At 37.2% G+C, this 26,352-nt stretch overlaps 1 protein-coding gene across 2 annotated transcripts; it reads right to left on the bottom strand.

Moving 5' to 3' along the window:
- Positions 1-25: 25 nt before the first annotated feature.
- slc39a10 (solute carrier family 39 member 10) lies at positions 26-25,734 on the bottom strand. 2 transcript variants are annotated; one of them, XM_056465312.1, is made up of 10 exons: positions 25,638-25,734; positions 10,882-12,051; positions 9,903-10,074; positions 9,490-9,665; positions 9,231-9,404; positions 8,874-8,994; positions 8,315-8,632; positions 8,140-8,220; positions 5,826-6,016; positions 26-2,685 (listed from the first exon to the last, which is right to left on the bottom strand). In XM_056465312.1, exons 2-10 carry the CDS (start codon positions 12,031-12,033, stop codon positions 2,533-2,535), a joined length of 2,538 nt encoding a protein of 845 aa, XP_056321287.1. In that variant the 5' UTR covers positions 12,034-12,051; positions 25,638-25,734; the 3' UTR covers positions 26-2,532. The 2 variants fall into 2 exon arrangements, with proteins under 2 accessions (XP_056321287.1, XP_056321286.1); XM_056465311.1 differs by lacking the exon at positions 25,638-25,734 and adding an exon at positions 13,096-13,224.
- Positions 25,735-26,352: the final 618 nt, after the last annotated feature.

Here is a 26,352-nt window from a genome sequence, read left to right as displayed (position 1 = left end):
TTTTAATAAGCTGAGACTCACAAGGTAGGCTTTGCTAACTTTATTTTCCACTTCTGACAAAGAAATGCACAGACAATCAGCAAGAATGACAAATGTACTGAAAATGCTTCAACATCCAAATGGGGTGGGGAAAAAATCAGCCAAAATTGACAATACAATGCAAGTAAATATCTGGATGGTCCTTTTTTATGGAATACACTTTAAAGCATGAAGAAAACTGGCGTCTCATTTTTATTGAGGTTATTTTTGCACCACGTAACCAAGGTATTTCATTTTGAGCTTTGGAGCTCTTGTTCCTTAAATACAGTTTAACAACTTCGTTTCACAAACACATATTAAGGAGAAACCTAATTAGACTGTGATTACGTTTGCTCACGTGACCTTCAAAATCATTGGTTTTACATTCAAGCCGTAAAAATTAAGTACTTCAGGGAAAGGGGAAAATCAACAACTCTCCATTTCATAACAGAAATGAGAGACATTATGTTCTTCCACTTGTCACATGCATGTTTCCATCCAATCAAGTACATTTGATGAATGTAATTAATAAGACACACGCCCACAAGAAAAAAAAAATGGATGTCACATGGTGACAGGATAAGCATGAATCACATAACATGCTCCACCAACTCAAGACGGCAGAGGATTCAAGCAGCGAACAAAGCAAGTGGAATGTATAGAGGCGACTGCGGGCAAAGGCAGTTCAGTTCAGAAACAGCCCATATTTGGCACAACCAAAATGATGCACACTCACATCAACAGGGGGACAGTTTAACAGATCTTCTAGACATTTGATTGCATTCATACTTTCATACAGGTGCACAGAATGCCAATAATTACAGCCTGAAATTATTTCAATAATGCAAGGGTGTCAAAAACGAATGTTTAAGATTGTCAAAAAAGAACATTTCATAATGGTGAACAATTTTAAGTTATAAAAAATGTATTGGCTCTCCCAAACTTTGTATGGAAAATCAGTTTTTAGATGGTCAGTTTATAAAAGGTGCTGATGTCTCACAAAATAACGTATTCAGAATTTAGCAAAGAAAACTCCAGTAATATCAAACATGTTTTATAATTAAAATAAAAATAAGTAACAAAGGCGTTTCAAAATACCAGCATGTTTAACAAAAATACATGTTTTCAGTAGCAAATTTCCTTTGGGGAACATAATTATCTCATGAATGAACAGTAACCAGATCATTATTTACCACAACACAACTTGGATATGAATCAACTTTTTATAATCAGAAAGTAGTCTAAATCATGATCATTTCTATTTCATCAATGAACAAATAGACTTCCCAAAGAAAAAAATTATGTATTCTTTGATGTACAGATATGCTAGTTGTTCTTCATTTAAGAAAAAAAAAAAGAAGAAATCACAGTGCTTTCGCATTAGCTTTAATACTGGACATGTTCAGTCTCTGTTCACCTGACCTTCTGAATGTGATCGGCTTTTTGGCAGCACTGTGTCAGAAGTTATTCAAAACACAATCGCACACCTTCAAATATGCAAAGCTGGCCAAAACGCTACAATCTTAGCCAATAATAACAGAAAATAAAAAACAAACAAAATTCTAAGACTGAGGACTCTCTCATCACTATGAACAGTAAATATAGTGTACGAAACAAGCAAGTCAATGCTGACAGCAAAGTGTAAACCAGTACAAAAAGAGCTTATTAAAGGGATAGTTCATCCAAAGCTAAGAATTTAAGCAAACCTGAACACAAAAAAAGATACTCGGAAGAAAGCTGTAACCATTGACTTGTGTAGTATTTGTTTGCCCTAACATAAAAGTCAATGGTTCCAGTTTTTCAGATTTCTTCAGAATATTGCCTTTAGTGTTCAACAGAAACTCATAAAAAGTAGAACAAATGAAGGGTGAGTAGATTAGTATTTTTGAGTGAACCATCCCTTTATACAGCATCTAACGTATGTGTTGAATTCTAGCACACAACCAGTACTTCTCAATAATTTACAAACAACAAAAAGTCTGCAAAGTTGTTGCCAGTTGGACTTTGTTGCACCATTTTTGCGCCCGACAAGTTGATGGTGTGACACACTAGACATACACAGCACAACACCAGTTACGAATGAACAAACTATGAGTTACTATATGAAACAGCTAAACAACATGATGGGTGACTGATGAATAGCTGCTTCTCTCTAGGACACAGTCCTAAAAAGCAAAACAAAAAAAACAACTATAATATATTAAAGGGATAACCCAAAAACTGGGGAGTGCTTCTTGTGTGCTGTGGATTGCCTTGTTGGACACTTATTCTCAAAATAACAAAACAGGATATGCGAGAGCGCTCAAGCAACTGTTTTGAGTGGCCTAGAGAGGAAGAGATGAGAGATGATGAAATGTAAACGTGTTTGTTTGCATGTCCGCTGTAAGCTACTGATGCTGTCTTTTAAGACATGCCTGCGAGACTGTACCGTCACAAAACAAAGCCACTTTAAGGCAAAGCACGTGTGTGAATGTAGCCGATGAATGATGGTCCCTCAAAGACCTCGGTCTCCAGCTAGAAGCCGAAATCGAGCACAATGTGATCCTCGAAGATGGCTATGAGCAGCATGATGCCGAACCCGGTGAGCATGCCAAAGTTCTGTAGGACAAAGTGGCCCATTTCACAGCGCTTGTGCTCCTCGCTGTCACCATGAAGCATTTCTGGCAACTGAAGATGAAGAAAAGCAGTTCAATATTAATAGACGTTTACAATATGCTATAATAAATTGCACAAATTACCATCATTTACATTCATGCATTTGGCAGAACTTTTTATCCACAGCGACCAACTGTATTAATTGCGCAATTAATAATAGAAATTCACATTTCAATTCTGGCCTCCAATGGTTATGAAAAAAAGAATTAATCGAGTTAAAATGATTAACGTGTCATATCTTGCCCCTTTTCAAAGCAGTCCCCATTTGTTCCTTACAGAAAATGTGCATAAAAAAACATATGCGCATAACTGAGTAGGATAAACTTTTTAAAAGATGCGCATATACTTCAATGGAAACACTTTTACCGTACAAATTCCAGTGTGCGCATTAAAAAAGGTCATGTGATTTTGATAACAATATGTGTGAATGCACAAACCAGCAGGCTGAGCACATTGTAAAATATCTGAAATGTTCTTTTGGTCATTCTAAGACGCTGTAACCATTGCGGCCCAATCCTAATTCTATTTTTGTACCCCAACACCTACAGTTAAGGCGAAGGGCTTAAAAATGTACCCCTAAGAATTGGAACAGCACTACAGCACCTGCACATGTCATCATATGTCATCGCGATCTCATGCTTCATGTGCGCTGTAGGCACATTTTATGTTATCATAACGATCTAATGTGGCAATAAGATCATAACTGTACTGTGTATTTTCACAGTGGCCATATTCATCTATGTAAACACACAAACACAACACTAACATTATAGCAGACACTGTAAAAAGCTCATTCTCAGCCACTAGATTTTTCTGACAGGGTATTCGAGTGTCAGAATGTTGTTGGACAGCTGTACATGAGTTATTATTAGGGATTATAGATCGCGAAATTTAGCAGGGTTTTTTTGCGTTTTTTTTTTAAGCATGATGGTAAAACATGAAAGCTGTTATGAATATATTAAAACGTGTTTGTTTGTCATAAAAATGTATAATAATGACAAAAAATATTAATTTGTGGATCTCCTTACTTCCGGGTTCAGCAATACTGCCATTGTGGCTGGAGTATTCTGGGAAATTTTCTTACCCTTTGGTTTCGAGTGTGGTCCTGAAAATCTTCGTTCGAAGGGCTATTCACCCCTTCCCCTTAGCACTACGCCTTCAAGCTAAAGAGAATTGGGACACCCCTACCGCTTGGACGGGGAGGGGCTAAGAGGTAGAATTAGGATTGGGCCTTAGTATACTTTTTTCTATAGAATTATTTGTATTTTATGGGGGAAACAAAGTGTATTATATTTGCTGTCAACAGGCGCCCCTCTTAAACTATTTTAGATGTTTGTTTTGGGCCTTAGTGTTTTTATATCATGATTAACCCCTAAAACTGTCTAGAGCATCTGTGCTCTGCGTCTCAGGCCTTTAAACGCCACCACGCGTTCATTGTGTGTCGGCATACTGTCTTCTGAGGCGCAAGTCATTTATTAAATAAAGAAAAGATTGACGCAGCTTTTCCTGCCGCAGCGAATTCCGTTTTTACTGTTTATTTGATGCCAGTTAATCAAGAAGTGATGATTTTGTTCTCTTTGACTTTGAAACACTGCTTTATTCGCACACCTTTTATGCAAAATTCCTGTTTTGTGCATACATTTAATTTGTATCTTTGGATGGAAACATAGCTAATGAATTCATGTAACGTAACTTTTGCAGCATGGGACAGGCTTGATTTATTAAAATGTATTTAATTTATTCACGTTTTTAAAAAGCACAGAAGAGAGATTGTGCTGTTCTGTGCATGTGCTCATTCTCGGAGACACACATGTAAAGCCATCATTTAGCTCAAGCTGCGCCTAAATGCTCAAATACGTGTAAAAATGTGGCGCTTAGTGATTATTCACATAAACCCTCGTTTGTTACGTAATGAACTCATAATGCAAAGCTCATAATGCAAATGCATGTGTAACTGTAACTGTATGTCTCTTAAAGTGACTGCGCTATATTCCTGTTGCTGACTGTGCTTATAATAAGATTTTGTTTTGAGAACAGATTTGAAGACACTAAAAAATTCTAAAAGATTCTAAAGATTCTGTCTACTGTCAGAAAGGAGGATGTTCCACAGGCCAGCTCTCCCATGGAACGCAAACGGTTATTTGGTACTACTAACAGACCACACTCTGAGGATCGTAGATCGTAACTAGGTGTGTAAACAGTAAAAAGTTTAGATAAATAATAAGGGGCTTGATTTAAAAATCAATCCGAAACCTGAATTTTTAACTGTGTGTCTGACATCTGAGAAGTCTGAAAGTTAAATTAGTATCAAATATCACTCTCAGAATTTGTCATATGACACAGATAATAATTTTAAATAATCATGAATACAATTTTGTCCTAAATAGACATGATTATGATTTCCATAGCACAAGAAGACAAGTGTGGAAAAAGGATCTGTACAAATATATTTACAGCTAAATTTCAAACTATCAGCGGTATTTTTTTAGATATGCTTAATGTTGTTTCGCTCAGTTTTAGTGTAACAATGGGTGCAGCAGTTACATAATGTTAAATATAGAATATTTCATAACATTACTAAATTCACTGTATTTTTTTAATGGAATAAATACAGCCCTTATGACTGACTGTTCATAACTTAGACCACATGCTTTTGAATGTAGGCGTCACACTAAATACACAAGGCAAATAAGCAGCACAATAAACCAACCGCTCATTGTAATCAACAAGGAATCAACAGTGTAAATGAGATTCATTGTGCGTTGTAGACAGCTTAGCTCAATATAATCATTCAGACATTCACATGAGCACAGAACTCAAGTCACTGAACTGCAGGGACCAAGCATTGTGAACACACAATGAGTGACAGCTTCGTTGATTATAATGAGACCACTCTAATATTGTCACATTGCTCACTTTGAGGATAATTTTATTCTAATTCTGAATAATCGTTTTGTTTTTCATCTTGCTATGAGCCCCCGTGTTAAGTTGACCTCAGTTGGCATAAACCAATCAAAATTTCATTCAGAAATGGTTGACGGATTATTTAAAATGTTTGAGATGATGTGTAGATGCTATACACAAAATATATATACTTTTTTTTTTTAAGTAATTATGACCATAACTGACGAGCAAAGATTATCTACACTTACCATATCCACTAATGCCACATAGAGAAACATGCCAGCAGTAACAGCAAAGATCCAGCTGGTGACGTTGTGTGTGTACTGGCCCACAGCTGTGCCGATCACCATGCCAACATAAGCCATCAGGGCAGAGAGGAGATTGTACACAATGGCTTGTTTCACAGACATCCCAGCCTTCAGTAAAACAGCAAAATCACCTGGTGGCAACACACAGAAGTGCACTATTAATGTACAATAAACAATACAGCAGTATGGGTGTAGTTAACCCGTGCACATTCTGAGAACAGACTGTCCTTCTCAATGCTTAAAAACAAACGTGTTTTCTATTCAGCAGTTATTGCATGCTGTTGTTCTTTTACTCCCATTTATTGAACATAAACGCAAGAATCCATCCAAATATCCCTTCTCTATAAACTGCACTCTGGACCTTTGCTCTGTGTCAACTGACCCAATTAAATCAGTCATCAAACACAATTAACAGCACTGCAGGGTGGGAAGAAACTCTTTATGATAGCTTTTTTTTTTCTCCAGCCACAACATAGGGAGTCTTATTTCTATGTAAAGTCTACATTTTCAGACAAGACAGGAAAAAAGGCGCTCCATCAAACGTTGGTAATGTTTGAGGCATCAAGTATTGTCACCTCCTTTGAATGGCAGCTGGTGAAAGTAAACAACATCAAATGCAAAAGATCATTGTTGCATCAAAGGCATGTTCTGTTTATTTGACTTTTTTTCTGTAGCGTTGTAATGTCTGGTTCAGCTTAAACAAAAGGAGGACTTTGAAAATAGCAGTAGCCCTCTAGACAGCCAACTCAAAACATGGTAAAAGCATTGGTGTCTTTTAAAAGCTCTATGTGCTGATGTTGTTTTATTATTTGTTTTTCTTCATTCAAACATGAAAAGAAGTAAAGAAAAACAGCTTGTTTTGATGTTCCTAAGTCGATGTCAATCGATAATGGATAAAGGACACCTTATTGGAGGTCTGTATGTAGGCTGGCATGAGGACCACCACATCACCCTAAAGATTAGCTTGAACTCTCTTACTTATGGAAGTTGTTTCCACCACTAAATAGAATAGACTTTTTATCTCACAATTCTGACTTCTCTATACACTCTTCTCTACATCACAGTTCTGATTTTAATTTTTATTTTTTTTATGAACTTGCAGTTGCTAGTTATTAAGAATCGTCAGATAAAGGCTTTATTCAGTGGTGGAAACAAGCTTGTATACTCACTGACATTGTGGGTTTTTTCAAGTGTGTTAAGACCAAGAATAATAACTTACGACAATAGCTATGTTTCCATCCACCTATTATTATGCGCATTTCGGATATGCACATAAAAAATTGGCTGATGGAAACGCCAAGATTCACATCAATTTTAAAAATGCACATAAACAATTTATGCACATAACTGAGTGGGATAAACTTTTTATTCGATAAGAAAAGATGCACATAAACTACAATTGAAACTCTTTTATCGAGCAAATTCTAGTATACGCATTAAAAAAGGTCATGTGATTTAGTTATAAGAGATCATGTGAAGATGAAAATATGTTTGAATGGACAAACCAGCAGGCTGAGCACATTGTGAATCATCTGAAATGTTGTTTTGGTCATTCTAAAACACCTTGACCGTTTCAGTATTAGTGTTATTATATTATTAATGACCTCCAAAACTGTCAAAAGCATCTGTGCTCTACGTCTCACGCCTTCAAACGCCACCACACATTCACTGCATTTCGGCATAATCTTTTAAGATGCAAGTCATTCATTAAATAAAGAAAAGATTAACGCAGCTTCTCCTACCGCTGCAAATTCTGATTTTACTGCTGATATTTGACGCCAGTTAATCAGGAAATTACGATTTTGTTCTCTTTAACTCATTGGATGGAAACACTGCTTTATTTGCATGTCTTTTATGTAATAATCCAGTTTTGCGCATTAATTTAATTAGCATTTTTGGATGGAAACATAGCTATTAATAGCTAAAATGTTTTAATAATCTGTAGTTTGCAGCTATAACTATATAATGATAATGATGTTGAGAAATAATCTTGTTAGAATCAATAGTTTTTAGAAACAATAATTTCCAGTTGGTGACCGTAAACTCTGAACAATAAGTCACCTGACCTAAAAAAGTCAAAATAAATAAAATAGAGCATTTAAAACAGCAGATGACACAACAGCAGTGCGCACTTATAATAATGTTTAACACAAGTTTAGCTTTCATTAATTGTGTGAATGAGCCTTTATCTTATATTCACTTTTACTGTACACTTTAACCATTCTTATGTTTCGTCTCTGGTTGAGTCACTTACCTAGTTCATGGGGGAGTTCATGACAGAACACCGCTACTGAAGTACTAATGCCACCCGTAATATTAGCACTGAAAGCAGCACCTGTAGTTGAAAAACACATTGCCTCAGATGCAGGAACTCTCTTTATTTAAAGACCAGTTCAATTCTACTTCAACTGTGCATACACTGTACTAACCTATAGCGAGTCCATCACTGAAGTTATGCATCCCATCTCCCATGATGACCATCCATGCTATACTGGCGATTCCTGCATCTTTCATTTCCTGGTCAGAGTGGCAATGCCCATGATGGGAATGACCATGCCCATGTCCGTGCCCATGCCCATGCTTTTTTGACTTGCCTTTTGGCAAATTGTCCTCTTCTGTTTTTACTGGCCCTTTGTAAGGGTGGTCTGAATCAGAGATATTAAGTGGCATCTTGCTGGGTGAATCCAGAGGCTGCAATTCTGTCATCTGAGTGTCATTGTGTCCTGCTTCACAAGTCGTACCATCCCCTGCTTGAACAAGGATAATGAACAAAAGTTATTTCAGTGTTTTAGTACCCAAGTCCAGGCTTGGTCTTACTTTTGAAAATTACTTCAAGCCCAATGTGTAACTCAGCTTGGGTTTGTGCTTAAAACATCTTTACAAGTGTTCACTAGATTGGAAGAGCCTCAGAAAGGATTTCCAGTAAATCCGCACACAACTTTACCTAAAAGTCAAATGAACCGTATTGGAATTTGATAAAGAACCCACCCTCTGTTAGAGGCTTCAGGTGGAGCCACTCAGCATCTGAACGCCTGTTGAGTTTGTGGTCTGACAGTTTCCTTCCGATCTTTGCCTGCTCTCCTTTCTTCTTCTTATGGCAGAGGCCTCCCTGAGGAAACCACCAACACATACACTTCGTATAATTACTAGGTTCTTAAAATAAATGTTGTTTAGCTGTGGACTAAAAACCCTACTATCTGCAGTAATTATGAATTATTTTAGTCTGCCTGAGGTCTGTCAATCTATAACAACCCTATGTGAAGTGGCTTTCATGGCATTTTTGCATGCTTTTTTGGTTTTTTTAACACATCTTTTCTTTGTTTGAAGTATTGTGGTGTCTCTCACCCTTTGGTCGCTGTAGTGTTTGAACATGCCAATGCAATGTTCAATAATGAAGAGGAGGTAGATTCCTGCTAGTGCAGTCAGTCCTTTCCAAACCCCATCAAACTTTATTAGAAAATTCACCTCCGGCTCTTCCTCCATGTGTTCCCCATGGTTATGATCATGGTCCCCTTGAGACTACAAAGTGTAGAAAGGAAGTTGAAAGGTTTACTGTTTGGACATTTGCAATGGTTAAATTTCAACTTCCATTTAATGGACTCACATGAGGAAGGAGATGCAGTAAGGCATCACCACTGAGAGTTCCCACAGCCAGAGCCACCAGGAATGTCAAGAGGAACTTAAAGCAGGACTGATTGAGGATGGGCACCAGAACAACACCCAGCAGAGACAGCAGACTGATGATGGTGATGGACACAAAACCCCACATCCAGACCCATGCTGCAAAAACACAACCAACAGCAGTGGGTAAGACTGGGACACAGAGTTACAACTGCACAACTCCAGAAACATTATTTGATATGAAGGTTTTGATTAAAAGTGGTTCTCAAATGACCATAAAAACTTTAACCGAGTCTTTTCTCAATCTTTATAATCCTGTATGTAAACCGATAGATGAATGAATCTATTTTGTCGGTACAAAAATCATACTAGTTCAGGGAGCTGCATGGATCTAACCTGAAGATGGTGCAACTTGTTCCTCTGCTTCAACGTGGTGGTAATGAAGGATGCAGAAGCGTCTGTCTATCTGATAGAGCAGAGCTGGACACAAATAGGTGAACTGCACTGGAGAGATGAGGGAATCTGAGCTCAGGCCATACTGGTGAAGCAGCTGTGTTAAATTCAGACACTAAAAGAGAGAGAGAGAGATAAAAGGGAAGAGATTTTCATATTGCATTTGTCCTTGACTCATTTTGCAGTGTATTCAAGGAATATAAATCACATATCAAATATCTCTAATATTAGCAGGAAAGTACAAAATTACTTTTTTGAAATTCACTTGTTAATGGATGGCTGAATGATTAATCTATGTTAAGGAAGCACTGTGCAATTAGGATGGTTCAGGGTCAGCACATAATTATGCTAAATAATTAAACGGCAATAAATTACCAGATTCAGATGAAGTGCACAAATCAAAATTTAAGTAAAGGTATCAATACCATAGTAGAATATTAAAAGTATTGCTTTTCCTTAAAAATAGTATTTGGATTTTGATGTTTTTAAGTATTAAAAGTATTGATTAATGAACTAAATTCATTTTAGTTTTCAGTTTTATATAATTTGTCTATAATAAACTAAGATGGATGAGCACATTACATTTGTAGAAATTGTACATACACCATCAAAACATTTAACTTTGAATCCCTAAAATATCAATTTAAGTTACAGTACTTAAAATTAAACTGTGCGAGCAAGTGAAAAAAATATACCATATATTATTTAACAATGAAAAAAAGAAAGAACAATTATAAAAAGTTGTTAGCAAGGAATGTCAATTAATTTACATTAACTTTAGATGTAAAAATAAGTTAATTTAACAAAACTGTCCTAGTCTTCAGTAACACTAAATTAAGCATTACAGCTTACATCAACAAAAAAAAATCATTTCATTTGAAGAGGGCTTTTTAACAGTTACATCACAGACACTGAGACGTACCTCTTCATGCTGGTGAAGAATACCATGTGCAGGTGATCCTGGCACTTCTCTCCTGCCTCTCCGCTGCTGAGCAGGGCTCTGATCCTGGACACTGTGCTCATGGTCATCTCCGCTGGTCTCCAGCTCAACAGCTTGTGTAACAGTGATGCTGGTCCTGTTGCGGCCTCGATGGTCTTTGACCTTAGGTGGTCTTCTGTGTCTTCTTGTTTGGTTGGCAGGCAGCTCAGGCGGTACAGAAGGCTGAGTTTTCGGCAATGCTGAGGTGGTGTGCACCACACTGTCTGGAGCATGGAGATGAGGGTGGGGGTGCTTGTGGTGATGGTGGTCATGATGATGGTGGTTTTGGTCACTTAGATCATTATTTTCTTGTGCATGTTCTCTACTCTTTTGATCATGATCGTGTTCCAATCGCTGTGTCACATCACTGTCTTGCTTGTGACTGTGTGTGTGCAAATGTATGTGGTCATGCTCATGATCTTGAGTCTGTGGATTGTCTGTGGCATGTCTATGGTTGTGTTCATGATCACTGTCTTTGTCATGGTCGTGATCATGTTCATGTTCATGATCATGATCATGTTCCTCAGATATACTGGGTGGGGTGGCTCCGGTGCCAAGTGTTTTGCTGCATGGCACATCCTCAGCCAGCCCGTGTTCTTCATTCTCATGGTGGGAGTGTTGGTGGGTCTTATGGGAGATGTTGGGATTCTGATGAGAGTGCGGATGGCCAGCTGAGTGTGAGTGCCGACCGTCCTGAACCTCCAGAATATCTAAGTGTGCCACATGATCATGGCCCAGATCCTCATGCTCCAACCCAACCACCCGCACTTCACCCAGCCCTAAACTCAGCAGCAAACTCTGGAAGCCTTTGAAATCCAGCCGATCCTTCTGGCCGTATCGACAGAACAGCTGGTGAATGTAGTAACGCTGCTCGTTCTCCGCAGGTTCACCCTTACTGCCGTGCACCAGCCGATCTGATAAACCATTGCAGGACATTTCTGAAATCTGCAGGTCACTGTGGATGTGGTCGTGGTCTCCGTGGTTGTGCCCGTGGTGATGGTGGGACCCTCCTTCATGGCAGTGACTGCACTGATGGTACAGTAGGGTCAGCACACAGAGAAAGCACAATCTGGTATGTGTGTGGACTCTCATCATCTCCTCTCTTAGACACCTCTGCAAAAACAAAAAACTAAATCAGAAATCCAACAACAGAGTACACCAGAAATTTCAGAATCAATTTATTTTAAAAATCTAAACAGGACTGCATCTCAGGGGCTTATTAAGGTGTTATAGAGAAAGGATTGAAACTATAGAGATCTTTATTTTTCCACAGTGTTGATAGATTCTCAGCTGGAAAAGCACTGAAGAGCCTTAATGCTCCCCGTACAGCAGCTACTGCAAGCCTGGAGGGAAAAGCGAGATCAATCTGCTACTAAACAAAACACAGTCGAGATCTCAGCATGAGGGTCTTTTCTTTAAACTGAATAAAAGACCCTAAAATAAGAAACAGGTTTATTATGGGATCTGGGTGCAGGTTTTGTTCCAAATGCAATGCCAATTTTTTCTGTCTGGCAAATCTGCGGAACACAAAATACCTAAGCAGACAGTGTGTCTATAAAAATACTCCAATATTAATAATTTCATAGTCTGATTATGTAAACACAGTTACGTGGTTGCATGTAAGACCAATATTAATCTTTCTAGAACTATAATATGTAGTATTTTCTTTAAAAATATATATATATATATATATATATATATATATGCTAATAAAAAAATATGTTTCAGGTTATGCAGCTAGTTTCTTTAATTTCTTCTTTAACATTTACAAATATTGTTTACATAAAAATCTGCCTACACTAACACTAAGAGATTTATGTGCAGTAGAGTGTAAAACCAAAGGAATATATTGCCGTCAGATAATCATTTATCAGTCTTAACTTCCCTATTGGAAGACATCATAAGTCGGCCACACCGCTAAAAGTCAATGCAAGGTTGAAAGTACATAAAGATCGCTGTAGTGGTGGGCTACAGTAGATTCAAACTGACATTTTTTGCCATTTTCGATTTGTTAAGCCTGCACTTCACTTTCATTTAAATTTCCTTTACAACTTTAAGTATAAATACATGCCCATATAACTAACAAATATGTGTATAGAAAAGAAATGTTATTTATTAATCTTCTTTAAATCAAAATATCCAGTCAGCAGTACTTACAACAGCCTGCGCTCCAGCCTGTAAAAATGTATGAAATTGAATCGAAGCGTGAAGTTGATCAAAACATAGTAGAATTATGATCCTACCTCTCAACAGCACGCTGTTTATAAACATGAGAGTGGAGTGACCTCTGAACCCTTCAGGAGATAGGATGGGGCAGGAGCGCAGACTGTATGAAGATAATCCTGCCTCACTGAGCGTGCTCAATACACTCTTTGTTGGTTATATGACATCCCAAAAATGAATGATCATTTTGTAAAAAAAAAAAAAAAAAATCCAAAAACCAGCAGAGTCATGTGCTGCAGAAATATCATGAGACAAATACTAGAGGACTGTAATTTCGTCTGAGGGAAAATGCTTGTGAACAAGAGCAGTTAAAAGACAAGAGAAATTCAGAAGGGCTCTACAATTGAGCATTCAATTTACACCTTACAAACGGAGTACAACTGACTGATTTAGATTTATTTATATTTTTATATATACACATCATCATACAGGAAGTGTTTTCTACTTTCTTTGTTGAAGAATTGAAGTCATGAAAAAATTATATGCCTTTAAAGTGTCCCTATTATGCTTTTGTAGTGTGTAATTGGTTTGTTTGTGAATATAAAAGGTCTGTAAAGTTTCAAAGGTCCCAAAGTGCACAGCTGATCAAGAACCAAAGAAACAAGCATGATCCTTGATTCCTAATTCTGAAACAAGTCTTCAGCAATTCCAGCTTCTTTTTTGTAACTGATCTCTGTAGCAATTAGTTTTTCCCATGTTTCAAATATGATCTGGTATGGTAAACTGGTATAGTAAAATGATTGCCACGATTACTGTACTACAGTGTGAGGCAGACTGGCCATCTCTGACCAATTAGATATGAGAAGGTTGGCGGCAACGAGGGGTGTAGAAATAAAGATTTTTCAGAACACTTTGTTTAAAAAAAATTAAGCGATACCATGTAAACTATCACATTTTTCTTATTAGAACAATGAATGCATGCGTATATTAACTATAGGAGACCTCCAAAAAAATGACTAAACTCGCACCGAGATGAAATATACAAGGAAATTTTAAAGCCATTCACAGTTCTGTATGAGCAATCCTGGCTGTAAATTCAAAACAAATCAGAACAGATGATACTCTAGACATCTTGTCTGTAGAGTCAGTGTTTGGAGAGAGCCATGCTTTCTGCATGCTGTTCGGTTAAATGGTAACTGGGAAGAAGGAAAAAACTGAACACTTATGGTTTTATGGGCTCCTGTTTCAACTCATGAATTAGAAGGGCAAATCGCCCTTTACTGATGTATGTTTGTTTACTATATATTATGTCCTTACACAGAGGCTAAGATCAGAACAGCCTTGGGACTTCAAGCCTCAGGCAGACACGCACAACACGAGAACTGAAGAAGCCTGCTGAATACATAGAGTTAGAGATGAGATTCACTGAGATGCCTCTTACTTTTACTTTTACGTAATGATCTTTATAAAAAGAAAGCCTCACACCAAGCAATTTTGGGTTTAATAGACATCTTGGCCAAAACAAGCATACATTTGGGCTGCCAGTGAAAATCTAACAGGCATCTAGTTAAATGACTAATGTGAAGTCTGTCTAATCTGTCTATTTGATTACTAGTCAAGTTTTGGACTATTATTGGACATTCCCTGACAGCCCAAACGCAGTATTGTTTTAGCAAAGACAAGTATTTTTAGACATCTATTAGACACACAAGCACAAAACAATGCTTCTATAGATGATCCTATACAGAATATTTAGCCTTATTTTATTTGTTTCTCAAAAGCAATTATGCTGTTACATTGTGATCTACCTTTGAATATAAAAGCACCAAACAAAACTGATTATATCGGCCTTTCCGAACTAGATGTTATAAAATGCAAAGAAAATCTTACAGACAAAAAACTGGTTTATACTATGGCAATTGATGAAAAGTCATTTCTATTTCTATTTAACTGTAACTGTAAAAGTAACTGTTGGTGAATCACATGACTACCTTAGATACCAAATGATGATTTAAAAAAATTTAATTAAAACAATGATAAAAGCAGTGATTAAATAAAAAAAAGAAAACTGGAGGAAAAACGGGGAAAGACAAAAATGGATGAACAAATGTAAGAACATGCTATGCTTACCAAAAGGGCTTTATTTTTAATCTATCTTTAATTTGAACAGTCATACTATAGGATTTATTAGTGAACACCAAGCACATGAACACAGTACAAAAAAAAAAAACATTGGGTGAACAGTCCAAATGACATGTGCCGCATTAATTCAGTTATGTAACCACCCTCAAAAGAATTTTATAAGAAGCTGAAAAGCTAAACTTTACTGTATCTACAATAGCAAGTTGTACTGAGTATCACCCTCTGCTGAATGCATTCCTGGAATGAGCTGACGGGTTTGCCCAAGTCCTGTTATTATACATTAACCTGAGCCTCTGAGCAACAGAGGAAGAGAGAGAGAGCCCTTAAGATGCCTCATATGACTCTCACAAGACTTCAGCCTAGACTGAGCATCTCTTACAAGTCACGTGTGAATCCACCACCGGTGAATTCCTCTTTACAATCTAGCTTACTGTAAGAGAGACGCTGACAACTTTTTTATGTTGAGACTGAATCACTCATATGTGACTGCATTTCAATTGTAAGCAACTAATTGATGTCTACAGTTAGCCACAGGCTAGTCTCAGGTTCAGATATCATGTGGCTCACAAACGTAGCAAAGCTCCAGGAGTTTCGAAGTTATCATCTAATTGGTTGAATTCTGAAGGATATCTCGGAGCCATGTGTCACATTCTTTAACAGTCCACCGGGAAACAAGGCCAGATTATTCAGATTAAGGCAAATAATTTGATAACTGATGTCCATGTAAACGTAGTCACTGACTACGTTTACATGGATATCAGTAATCGAATTATTTGCTTTAATCTAATTAGGAGAATAATAATAAGGTGTCGTAAAACGAGGCGAAAAGTCCTACATGACGGTAATAGTTCGATTAAGGTGTTTACATGTCTGTACTGCACTTTAATAATGCGACTAAAATCGGCATGGTCCACACGTTTAGTTCTGGTTAGTTCGATTACGACCTCAATATGATTAAATGAATCAAAAATCGCTGTTTACATGGTAGACTCTCAATCAGAGTATGGTCTTAATCGTATTAAAATCGAATTATTGGTGTCCATGTAAACGTAGTCAGTGCCTAGCACTTGTTACAATCCTAGTTTCAAATCAGAAAATTAGTTCAAGCCAAATAGGCTAAATTTTCAATCAGCTTCCTGGATTTCCAGATGGACAGATGAATGGATGGGTTGATAGACAGATGGGTGGATGGATAATGAAAAAAACTTTGTGGTGATTTTGCCAATAGTCCTCTACAATTTATATCTAAGCCAACTCGCTTTGTTGTCAGTTTGAAAATTAGCAGGCCAGACAACAGTTGCATGATATGTAGTTTAGCCATTTAGAAATTATTTTTCAACCAATAACTCCAGATATATGACTTGTCATTTGCACATATATGCACCGAATTATTCATATTTCACATTCAACCCCCCCCCCCCCCCACCCCCACCAAAAAAAAAGGTTTGGATGTCATGAAAAGTCTTAAGGCTTGACAGATGAGCAGATGCCATGCAGCAGATGGGAACTACACACAAGGAATTCTGGGAAGTCACAGCAATACGTAGCTGCACAATGAACAGTATCCGTTCAGAGGGCTACAAAGACGTCTAAAAGGTCTTCAACAAAAATATAGTCAAAATTCAATGGCCAACCACTGGTTAAATAGGCCCGAGTGTGTGACCTGGTGGAGTCAAGAATCAAAGCCTTGAAAAGCGTGACCCAATTGACTCCAAACACACACACACACACACACACACACACACACACACACACACACACCTTTAAAATAAACAAAAGTCTAGAACAGCATGTCATTTGGTCCATATGGAAAAAACTGCACCCTGATGGATGGTGGCAACATGGTTAACGAATATAAATGATCTACAGTACTCAACATTTGAAGTAGATCAAAAACTCATCAAAGTTGTCCTAAAACTTTTTAACACCCAATCTTGTCCTAAATTCCCAATTTGGAAAACCTTTTTAATCCACTTGAAATTTTGACTGCTGTAGTTAAACTAGGAACCAACTGAAATGTTTTCCACCCAAACCCACGAATAACCTGTCAATAAACTTGCTTGTTTTCATCATAAACCAGTTTGCATCTCATAAAAAAGAACAGAATTGCCCTGATCACATGAAGAGAAAATAAAATGCAGCGCAACAACAGTTGAGTGACCTGGATTAACCTTGGAATATTTGGAGAATGGGTTAGGCTAACTCTAACAATGCAACCAAATCAAACACGCGCTAAGCAACCTATCCAAAATACTGCCAGCAAAAACCAAGTATCACTTCCAAAACCACCAAATCTAAAGTAAGGTAGTCACCTTCAAGTGCTGCCTTCACCATACTCAACGGCTGATCTTCACACAAGTAGGACTGGCTTTTGGTAGACTATCCAGAGTGAAAATGAGCCGTACAGATCAGTTTAGGATCTGCAGGTCAGGCTGCAGGTGCACGCGACAGCTTACCTCTTTCTGTCTCAATAGGAGGTGGAGGAACAGGTCATATGCAGACAAATCAAACAGGGAACGCTCTTCTACTGCAATATGGACTGAGGTCTGATGCTTTGAACTCTTCAAGTGTGGTGATTTAATGCAGAGGGGAGGGAGTACTGGACATGTGTGTGTTTGTAAGTGTTGGTAGGTGGGTGTTGTTGGAGTGGGTGGAGGGAGAGATTTCAGCTAATATGCCCTGAAGTAGCCATCAGATACAGAAAGAAAAAAAAACCCTTAAGGCGATGTATAAGCATCCTGACACGTCCATGCATTCAGGAAAACAGCCCCACTAATCAAAACGTTTTTGTGCTAAGCAAGTCTGTCCAAACAATATATCTGATCACATGCAATTTCTTTGTATTGCTTTTAACTTTATGCGATTCACCACAACAACATCTTTAAATTGGCCTCAAAGGTCAGCAGCAAAGCTTAAAAATCATAAGGAAGAAGCCTGCACCGTAGGTAATGGTCCATCATCGTTATGGATGATGAAGGAGAGAACATTTGATGGCTTTAGATTTTCTATGTAGGAGCTAATTCTGTCGTGTCCAACAGACACCAGAGGGCTATTATCCAGACTATCTGAAAAGAAGAGAGTTGATTATCAAAGAGAAGGCCAAATACTAATCAGAGGGATTTTTAACGCTTGTCAGGTCAGTTTTAACAATGGTGTGCGGGGGCTATACAAGGAGATTTATTAGAGAGGAACTACTGAGAAACACAAGTAGGACATAATGCAGAAACTAACTGATACTGTTAAAGTGACTTTTTTTTATACTCTAAAAACAATTATAAGATACAGTGCTTCCCACAGGTTTGAAATATACTTGCGGTGGTAGCCGGATTGAAACACATCCTTTATCCACAGCACATAAATGGTATAGGGTGCTTTATTGGCATGACATTTAGTACATTATTGCCAAAGCATTTTAGATATGTATAAAATATAGGAATGTCCCAATCAGGTTTTTTTTGCCCTCGAGTCCGATTCGTTTGATTTTGAGTGTCTACCAATACCTAAACCAAATCCATTACTTCTATAATACATGGAGAAAAAAGAATAAAGAAGAGCGACGAAACAGATCCAGATTTTTTATTGAATTCATCTTATTTTAACATTCAAAAGTTGTTAACAAACAGAGCACTTCTGTGAGGTAACTTGAAAAATTAATAATAAATTAGTGATAAATAACATTTTTTTAACAAAATTCTTCACCTCTTGCAATCCCAAGTTTACATATCTCACAATTTTCTAATACAATTTTCAACTTTATAATACCTCCAGGCTGCAGACATACTGGCATTGTTGCTATATCAGATACAATTGCAGCCGGGATTTAACGAGAATTATTTATCTTCCTTATTAAATTTACCATTTATTGCATTTTATTAACATCTACCCCTACTCTAACCCTAAACCCAACTATCACAGTACTGTAAAAACAGTAGTTGTACCGAGTATTGTTTATATTATTTATTAAATTATCCAATAAATTTGCGTCTACCCTTAACCCTAAACCCAAATGTCACAGTACTGTAAAAACATTGATTATTGTTATACAGTGTCACAAAAATGTTGCAATATTGATGCGTGTATCCTGAGCTGTATCCTGTCTAGACTTTACCACATAAGTCGCTTCCGTGTTCTACTTTGCCAGCATTTAACCAATAGTGTCTCTGCAACAAAGTGATGTCATGCCGCACAACATGTCCATTTATAAGCTTCAAAAAGTCCCATCTCTTTGGGTCTTTGCACAGCACGTGAGACTGTCAGTGTATTCACAAAAATGACAGTTCTCTTGCGCACACAATGAGCAGTACGAAATGTGGCGAGAGAAGATTTTCCAATGGTTAATGGAACGCGGATGTTTGGTTATCTTGGGCGGATACAAAAGAAATTGTAAAAGGATGATAATTTGGGGAAATCAAATATACTTAGGCAGACGTTAATAGACCTGGGTAAAGTCTATGTGTGGGAAGCACTGAGATAGTAGCCTATATCTACTTAAAAAGTCAAAATCTTTGCATGTTTCAACAAAATTAAATCATATACACTTCCAAAATATGTTATGCACACCTACTATTATCTACTGGAATAAAGTTGCTAGCTTTACATAAAATGGATATAAAGCTTTCGCAAATATTATGAAAAAGAGACTTCTGTGTGCCATGGATTAAAAAAAACTAAAAGTCTTACATGCTGTCTCAGCTATGACTTAATAGCTTATTCCAAACAGGATATGGCATAAGCTGTAGTGTTACACATCTTAAATTTCTCAAGTTAAGCAACACTGTTAAAATAGCAACGTGGCACAAAATGGTGATGATATTCAAGTCATGACTTCAAATATATTTGTTTTTGTATGTTTAGTGCCTTTTAATCCCTGTATCAGAACGAGCATTCATTATGACTAAAACCTCCACACCTTGCCTCAAATTCAGGAAGGAAGTTCAGTTAAGACTTGAGGCTTTGCATGTTGTGTGTTATTATCTTATTCCTGACTTTGGTACTCTACAGAATAACTATAGACTTTACACCGAATACATATGGATGCTAAATGCTCACGACATGTTATATAAACCTCACCTGAAGTTATATAAATTGACCTGATCTCAAGAATGTACATGCGATGCATACTTATCCCTAACAAGACCCCACCCACTGAGCACATGTTCATTTAATCTGTCAGATCAAGAGTGTACGTATGCTTAACAGCTCAGTGCTGGCACCTATAGCTGGCCATGTGAGTATTTGGCTCTAATTACCAAACGCGAAGCCTACAAATGTTACTTGATGAAATGCCAACACGTATTTTACAAAGTCTTATTTAATGCCGGCATGTAAAGCAACTTTGTTTGAGACTACTGTTCGGAGATTTTACAAAGAATCAACAAGTTGACAGTTTTTGGGGTAGTTCACTCAAAAATGAAATCCAAAGGAAGTCATTTAGTCCAGTGTTTCTCAACCACGTTACTGGAGGACCACCAGCTCTGCACATTTTCCATATCTCCTTAACCAAACAAATCTGATTCAGATCATCAGCTCAATAGCAAAGACTGAAAGAGCTGTAATGAGTGACAAAGGAGACATCCAAAACATGCAGGGTTGGTGGTCTTCCAGGAACGTGGTTGAGAAACAATGATTTAGTCAGCCTCATGCTATTCCATATGACTTATTTTAATTAAACATATTTTACTGGGGTATTAAAAAAAAAAAAAAAAAAATTATATTTATATATATATATATATATATATATATATATATATATATATATATATATATATATATATATTATATATATATTATATATATATTATATATATATTATATATATATATATATGTGTGTGTGTGTGTGTGTGTGTGTGTGTGCGTGCGTGCGTGCGTGTGTGCGTGCGTATGTATGTATGTATGTATGTATGTATGTATATCCCACAGAAGAAATAATGTCTGCAGTGACCTGAGGGTGAGAGCATTAAAGTGTTTATTGCTAATGTCCCTTTAAAGGAAATTGTCTGTGTGTATCACAATTATCTAACGGAACACCTGGTTTGTAACAAAATATCAATGCTTAGGAATGCCTGCCTGTTTTTTTCAGTTTGACACAACAACTGAACCAGAAATGTGTCTTTTCAGATTAAAGGTGAAGTATTTAGTATCTGAAGTATTGAAGTATCTAATATTGCTCCGCAAATTACAGTGGACAAAATCATTCCAATGGGAATCCGCACTATTTATCTAAAGATAAAGTTGCCCACAGCTAAAATAGGTGGTCATGCAAATTTGCAACACTGCCCAACTGAAGACTTTGACTTTGGGGTTGTATTATTGTGATATTCTATGTTACTGAAAATAGACTATGGATGTTTTTTGCACACAAATTTAAATTTAACTCATGTATCTCATCCAGCATTTCCCCATTTATCATCCATCAATATTACATTCATTCATTTTCCTTCGGCTTAATCCCTTTATTCATCAGGGGTCACCACAGCGGAATGAACCGTCAACTTATCTAGCATATGTTTTACACAGCGGATGCCCTTCCAGCTGCAACCCAGTACAGGGAAACATCTATACACACTCATTCACACACACATATGCTACAGCCAATTAATTTAGTTATGTCTTTGGATTGTGGGAGAAACCGAAGCACCTGGAGGAAACCCACACGAACACGAGGAGAACATGCATACTCCACACAGAAATGCCAACTGACCCTGCCAGAACTTGAACCAGCGACCTTGTTTCTTTGAGGCGACAGTGCTAACCATTGAGCCACTGTGTCGTCCCATAAATATTACAAAAAACTATTATAAATAATCAAAATCTGCCATCTTTGCTGAACAGTTATTTTCTGCCAGGTTATTTTAAGGTAATCACCTCAACCTAAAAGCCACTAATGACTCTACAAGCACAGGAAAATGACGTCATAACAACAGCACTAATTAGCACCTCAAGAACGTACACGGTCCCAAGCTCTTAAGCTCATCTGAAATGCCAAATGCCTCGCCTTTAAAGTAGACAAAAGTCGGCAGTGGGAGTCAAGGGAGGAGTATAAAAACAAAAGCGGACAAGTCAGACAACACCTACTTCTCACACTGGACCAGCAGTCTCCATAAACTAAAGCAAACATCACACTCGCATCTATTGTTGCCAGTGAAGTGGATGAATTTGAAATACTGCAAAGAAAGATGGATTTTATGACAAATTAATCCACTGCATCTATCATCATATTCTACCATATCCTACTTCTTTTTTTTTACATTAATATAATTTGACATATTTTACATTTCTAGATGTCCATCAGTACTGAATATCAGTGTAATTAATGACTGGCTGCAAAGATCCTTGGGAAAAATGTAGTCGAAAGTTGCAATACCACTACTTCATGATTTGTCACTAGCTGTGTTTCCATCCAAAGATGCAAATTAAATATGTGCGCAAAACTGGAATATTGCATAAAAGACGTGGAAATAAAGCAGAACAAAATCGTCACTTCTTGATTAACTGGTGCCAAATATCAACAGTAAAAACAGATTTTTTTGCAGCAGGAAAAGCTGCATCAATCTTTTCTTTATTTAATGAATGACTTATGCCTAAGAAGACAAATGCCGACGCACAATGAACGCGAGGTGGCGTTTGAAGGCGTGAGACGCAGAGCACAGGCGCTCTTGACAATTCTGGAGGTTGTTAACAGTGTTGGGCAAGCTACTTGAAAAATGTAGTGAGCTAAGCTATTAGCTACACTACTTAAAATGTAGCTTAACTACACTAAAAGCTACACCCTGGGAAACGTAGCAAGCTAAGCTAAAAGCTACTTTGCGAAAGTAGTTTAGCTACATTTAAGCTATTTTTGCAATTTTGATTTTGAAATCGAAGCAACTTAAATTATCATTCATATCTTAGTGATCACTAAAACTGTCAATGAATCATATGAGGCAGATTTGTTCAGTTCAGTTATTTACTGTAAATAATATTGTACCAAACAGAAACAAATTATAGTATATAACAGCAAAAACAAAAAATCCAATAAAACCAGGTGTTTAAAATGTAAAAATTTATATCTGTCATCTTCCATTAAGCAAGTTTCTCGTGTCAGACCAATGATGGATTTGCGACGTCGCCGACCAGAGCGAGAGGTGGCAGTAACACACCAAAAAGTTTGTTGTCAACCATCGTAAAACAGGAAGAAGAAATCATCATTCTCGCCATCATATGGATTTACCTTCATCGGCTAGTTGGTGCTTTCACTTATTGATCTGCGATTGGTAAATGTAGCTTGTCTGGACGCTACTTGACTAAAAAAATTGCTTCGCTACTGAAAAGCTATTGGATTTATAAAGTAGCGACGCTACTGAGAAATGTAGTTAAGCTAGTAGCGTCGCTTCTGCCCAACACTGGTTATTAATAACATAATATCACTAATACTGAAATGGTTAAGGTATTTTAGAATGACCAAAACAACATTTCAGATGTTTTACAATGTGCTCAGCCTGCTGGTTTGTCCATTCACATATTTTTTTATCATAGCATGATCTCTTATAACAAAATCAAATTAATTTTTTTTTAATGCAAATACTGGAATTTGTTCGGTAAAAGTGTTTCCATCATCGTTTATGCGCATCTTTTCTTATTGGATAAAATGTTTATCCTTCTCAGTTACGCACATACGTTTTTATGCGCACATCTTGACTTACCATCAACCGGTTTTTCCAAAATGTGCATAAAAATAGGTGGATGGACACATATCTAATGAGACCATTTTGTATTTATGCACTGAGTATTAATAAAATATCTAGGGCTGGACAAAAAATGTTGGAAATGTTGTCAATTCAGTATCAATTCTAAAAAGCTGTGAATCATTTTTTTTCCCCACATGTATGTATTTGAAATCGAGTGAGAAGTTCTCTGGAGCAGGTGGGGGATACTTTTGACGGCTATGCCACTGGTGGCAGCCACAACTCGTTCCAATGCGTTACATCTTTTATAAACTTTACTGAGAGACTGGCATTCTGACACCCCTAACCTGATCTCTACTCCTTTCTGATGCAATTATTCAGCTAAATCTTCATATGATATTTTATATCAGTTTATATCATTAGTTTGACTGAAAACTAAAACTGCATAATTTCTATTTTTTTAAACATCAACAAAATACATTGAAATAATTTACTAAAATCGAACACAAGCCAAGGTATGAAAAATGAACAGAAATAGATGGCATATTCCAAAAAGGGCAAATATGAAAAGTGCCCTTGACAAATCAATGCATTTCCTGACATAGTCCACTTTTAATGATGCTATATTTTTATACACACTATAAACAGTTAATAGCTGTCTTTATTACAGGCTCTGCAGATTTACAAACACCAGCTTCTGTAACATGGTTAGAGGTGTCTGCAGGTGTGCACTTACTGAACAGGAAAATGGCATTATCAGAGCACTGCAGCAGCACCGCCATTTGTCCAGTCATCATCTCACACTTCCTGCATTAAAATTAAGGCAGTTTTCTGATTCGAGCTTGTCCAATAGCAGAAAACTAGTTTCAAATTACTTCATGTGTCTGTTTAAGCAACACTTTCTGCTGTCATATTACAAAACAGTCATTGACTTTAGTAAAATAAATCATTTTTAGCTGGAGTGCTAGCCTAATCAGTCTGGTCTTAGAAGGGATTTGGCCAATTTTCAATGACAGGTTGCAATATCATCAAACTGGATAATAATGGAAACTACTAGTACAACATTTGTCATTTACAGGCACTGCAGTGTCAAGGTCTGGGACCAGAAAATGTGCAAAATAAATGCCATTAAATATAAACAACATTATTACAGCATACTCACAAAACACAGCACATGTTCAAATGTGCACTTTAATTTGATAGTGTAAACGTGCTATTAATATATTAAAGCATATGTTTAAAGACACATTAAAAACTGATCAATCTGCAAGCTGAAGACAAACCATCAAAACAGGAATGTGTAGTTTTACCAAAAAAAAAAAACAGCATGGGATTACCCCTACACCCTTAACTTATTCACATGACTGATCCTGAACATGCGATTAAAACCCCAAACTTCCCCTTCACGGCACATTAAATCTAACGTTACATTAACGTCTACGTGAACAAATGTCTATTTTACAATCACGATTTACACAAAACACGTTTATCTACAGTAGAATAACGCTATTAGATGAACAGCAGCTTTTAAACGGCGCAACCGACGGAAAGACGGTAAATCTAAACAGCAGCTGCTAACGTTGCTAGCGCCGAAAGCCATGAAATCAACAGCAAAATCATAACATTGCAGGATTTGATCTTAAATGCCAGCTCTCATTGACCCATCTGAAGCTGCTCGGGTCCATGTTGTGGGAGTGTGTGAAAACAAAGCGGGTTTTATATAGTTTACCTCACTCGAGTGCCGTGTGCATCTCCTCTCCGCTCGGTACTAAAACACTCACGCTGCGCACCGCACAAAACTCAGAGCCCACTGCGGAAACGCCATTCTCAACGCCGTTTACGTACGTACTAGTTACGCTCTTCCGCCCGTCTCCGTGTCTGAGGAATATGGAACGCACTTTACGTAACGCTGAACGAGCTTTATGACGCGTGCTTCCGCCATCCGACGGTCTGAGCTTGTAGCGGAAGCAGTGCGTCACAGTAGTCGGTATTAATAAAAATTATTGTAATAATTGCGAAAAAGTTGCGGTACACTCTCGCATTGCGAAATGCTGTCTTTGATTATGCCTATATCAAACGTACGATTGCGTGTCTGAGTAACATCTATGAGAGACGCTGTAGTTATGGAAAGTGCATGTAGCCTAGTTTTCAACTGAAAGAAATTCAGCACGTGTTTTCTCTTGTTTTAGTATATAGCTAATGTATACTTCCACGTGTAAAAAAAAAATACTGTAGTAAAGTTTATTATTACGCTTTGTTAAATAATGCTACTGCTTACTGTTGTAGAAATTAACTATAATGAACTTTAAAAAAATACTGCATTATAGGCTATTTTGGTTTGTACTATGGTGATCGTTTGTGTATTGTAGTTTAATATACTCTATGTGGAAAACTTGTGTTTGGTAATTTGTTTATATTAGTCGAATCACCACAGAAATTTAGAA

The sequence above is a fragment of the Danio aesculapii genome, chromosome 9 (assembly GCF_903798145.1).
Source record: "Danio aesculapii chromosome 9, fDanAes4.1, whole genome shotgun sequence".
NCBI classification, from domain to species: domain Eukaryota; kingdom Metazoa; phylum Chordata; class Actinopteri; order Cypriniformes; family Danionidae; genus Danio; species Danio aesculapii.
Note: the sequence above shows the minus strand (reverse complement) of the source record. Positions and strands in the feature narration are given on the sequence as shown.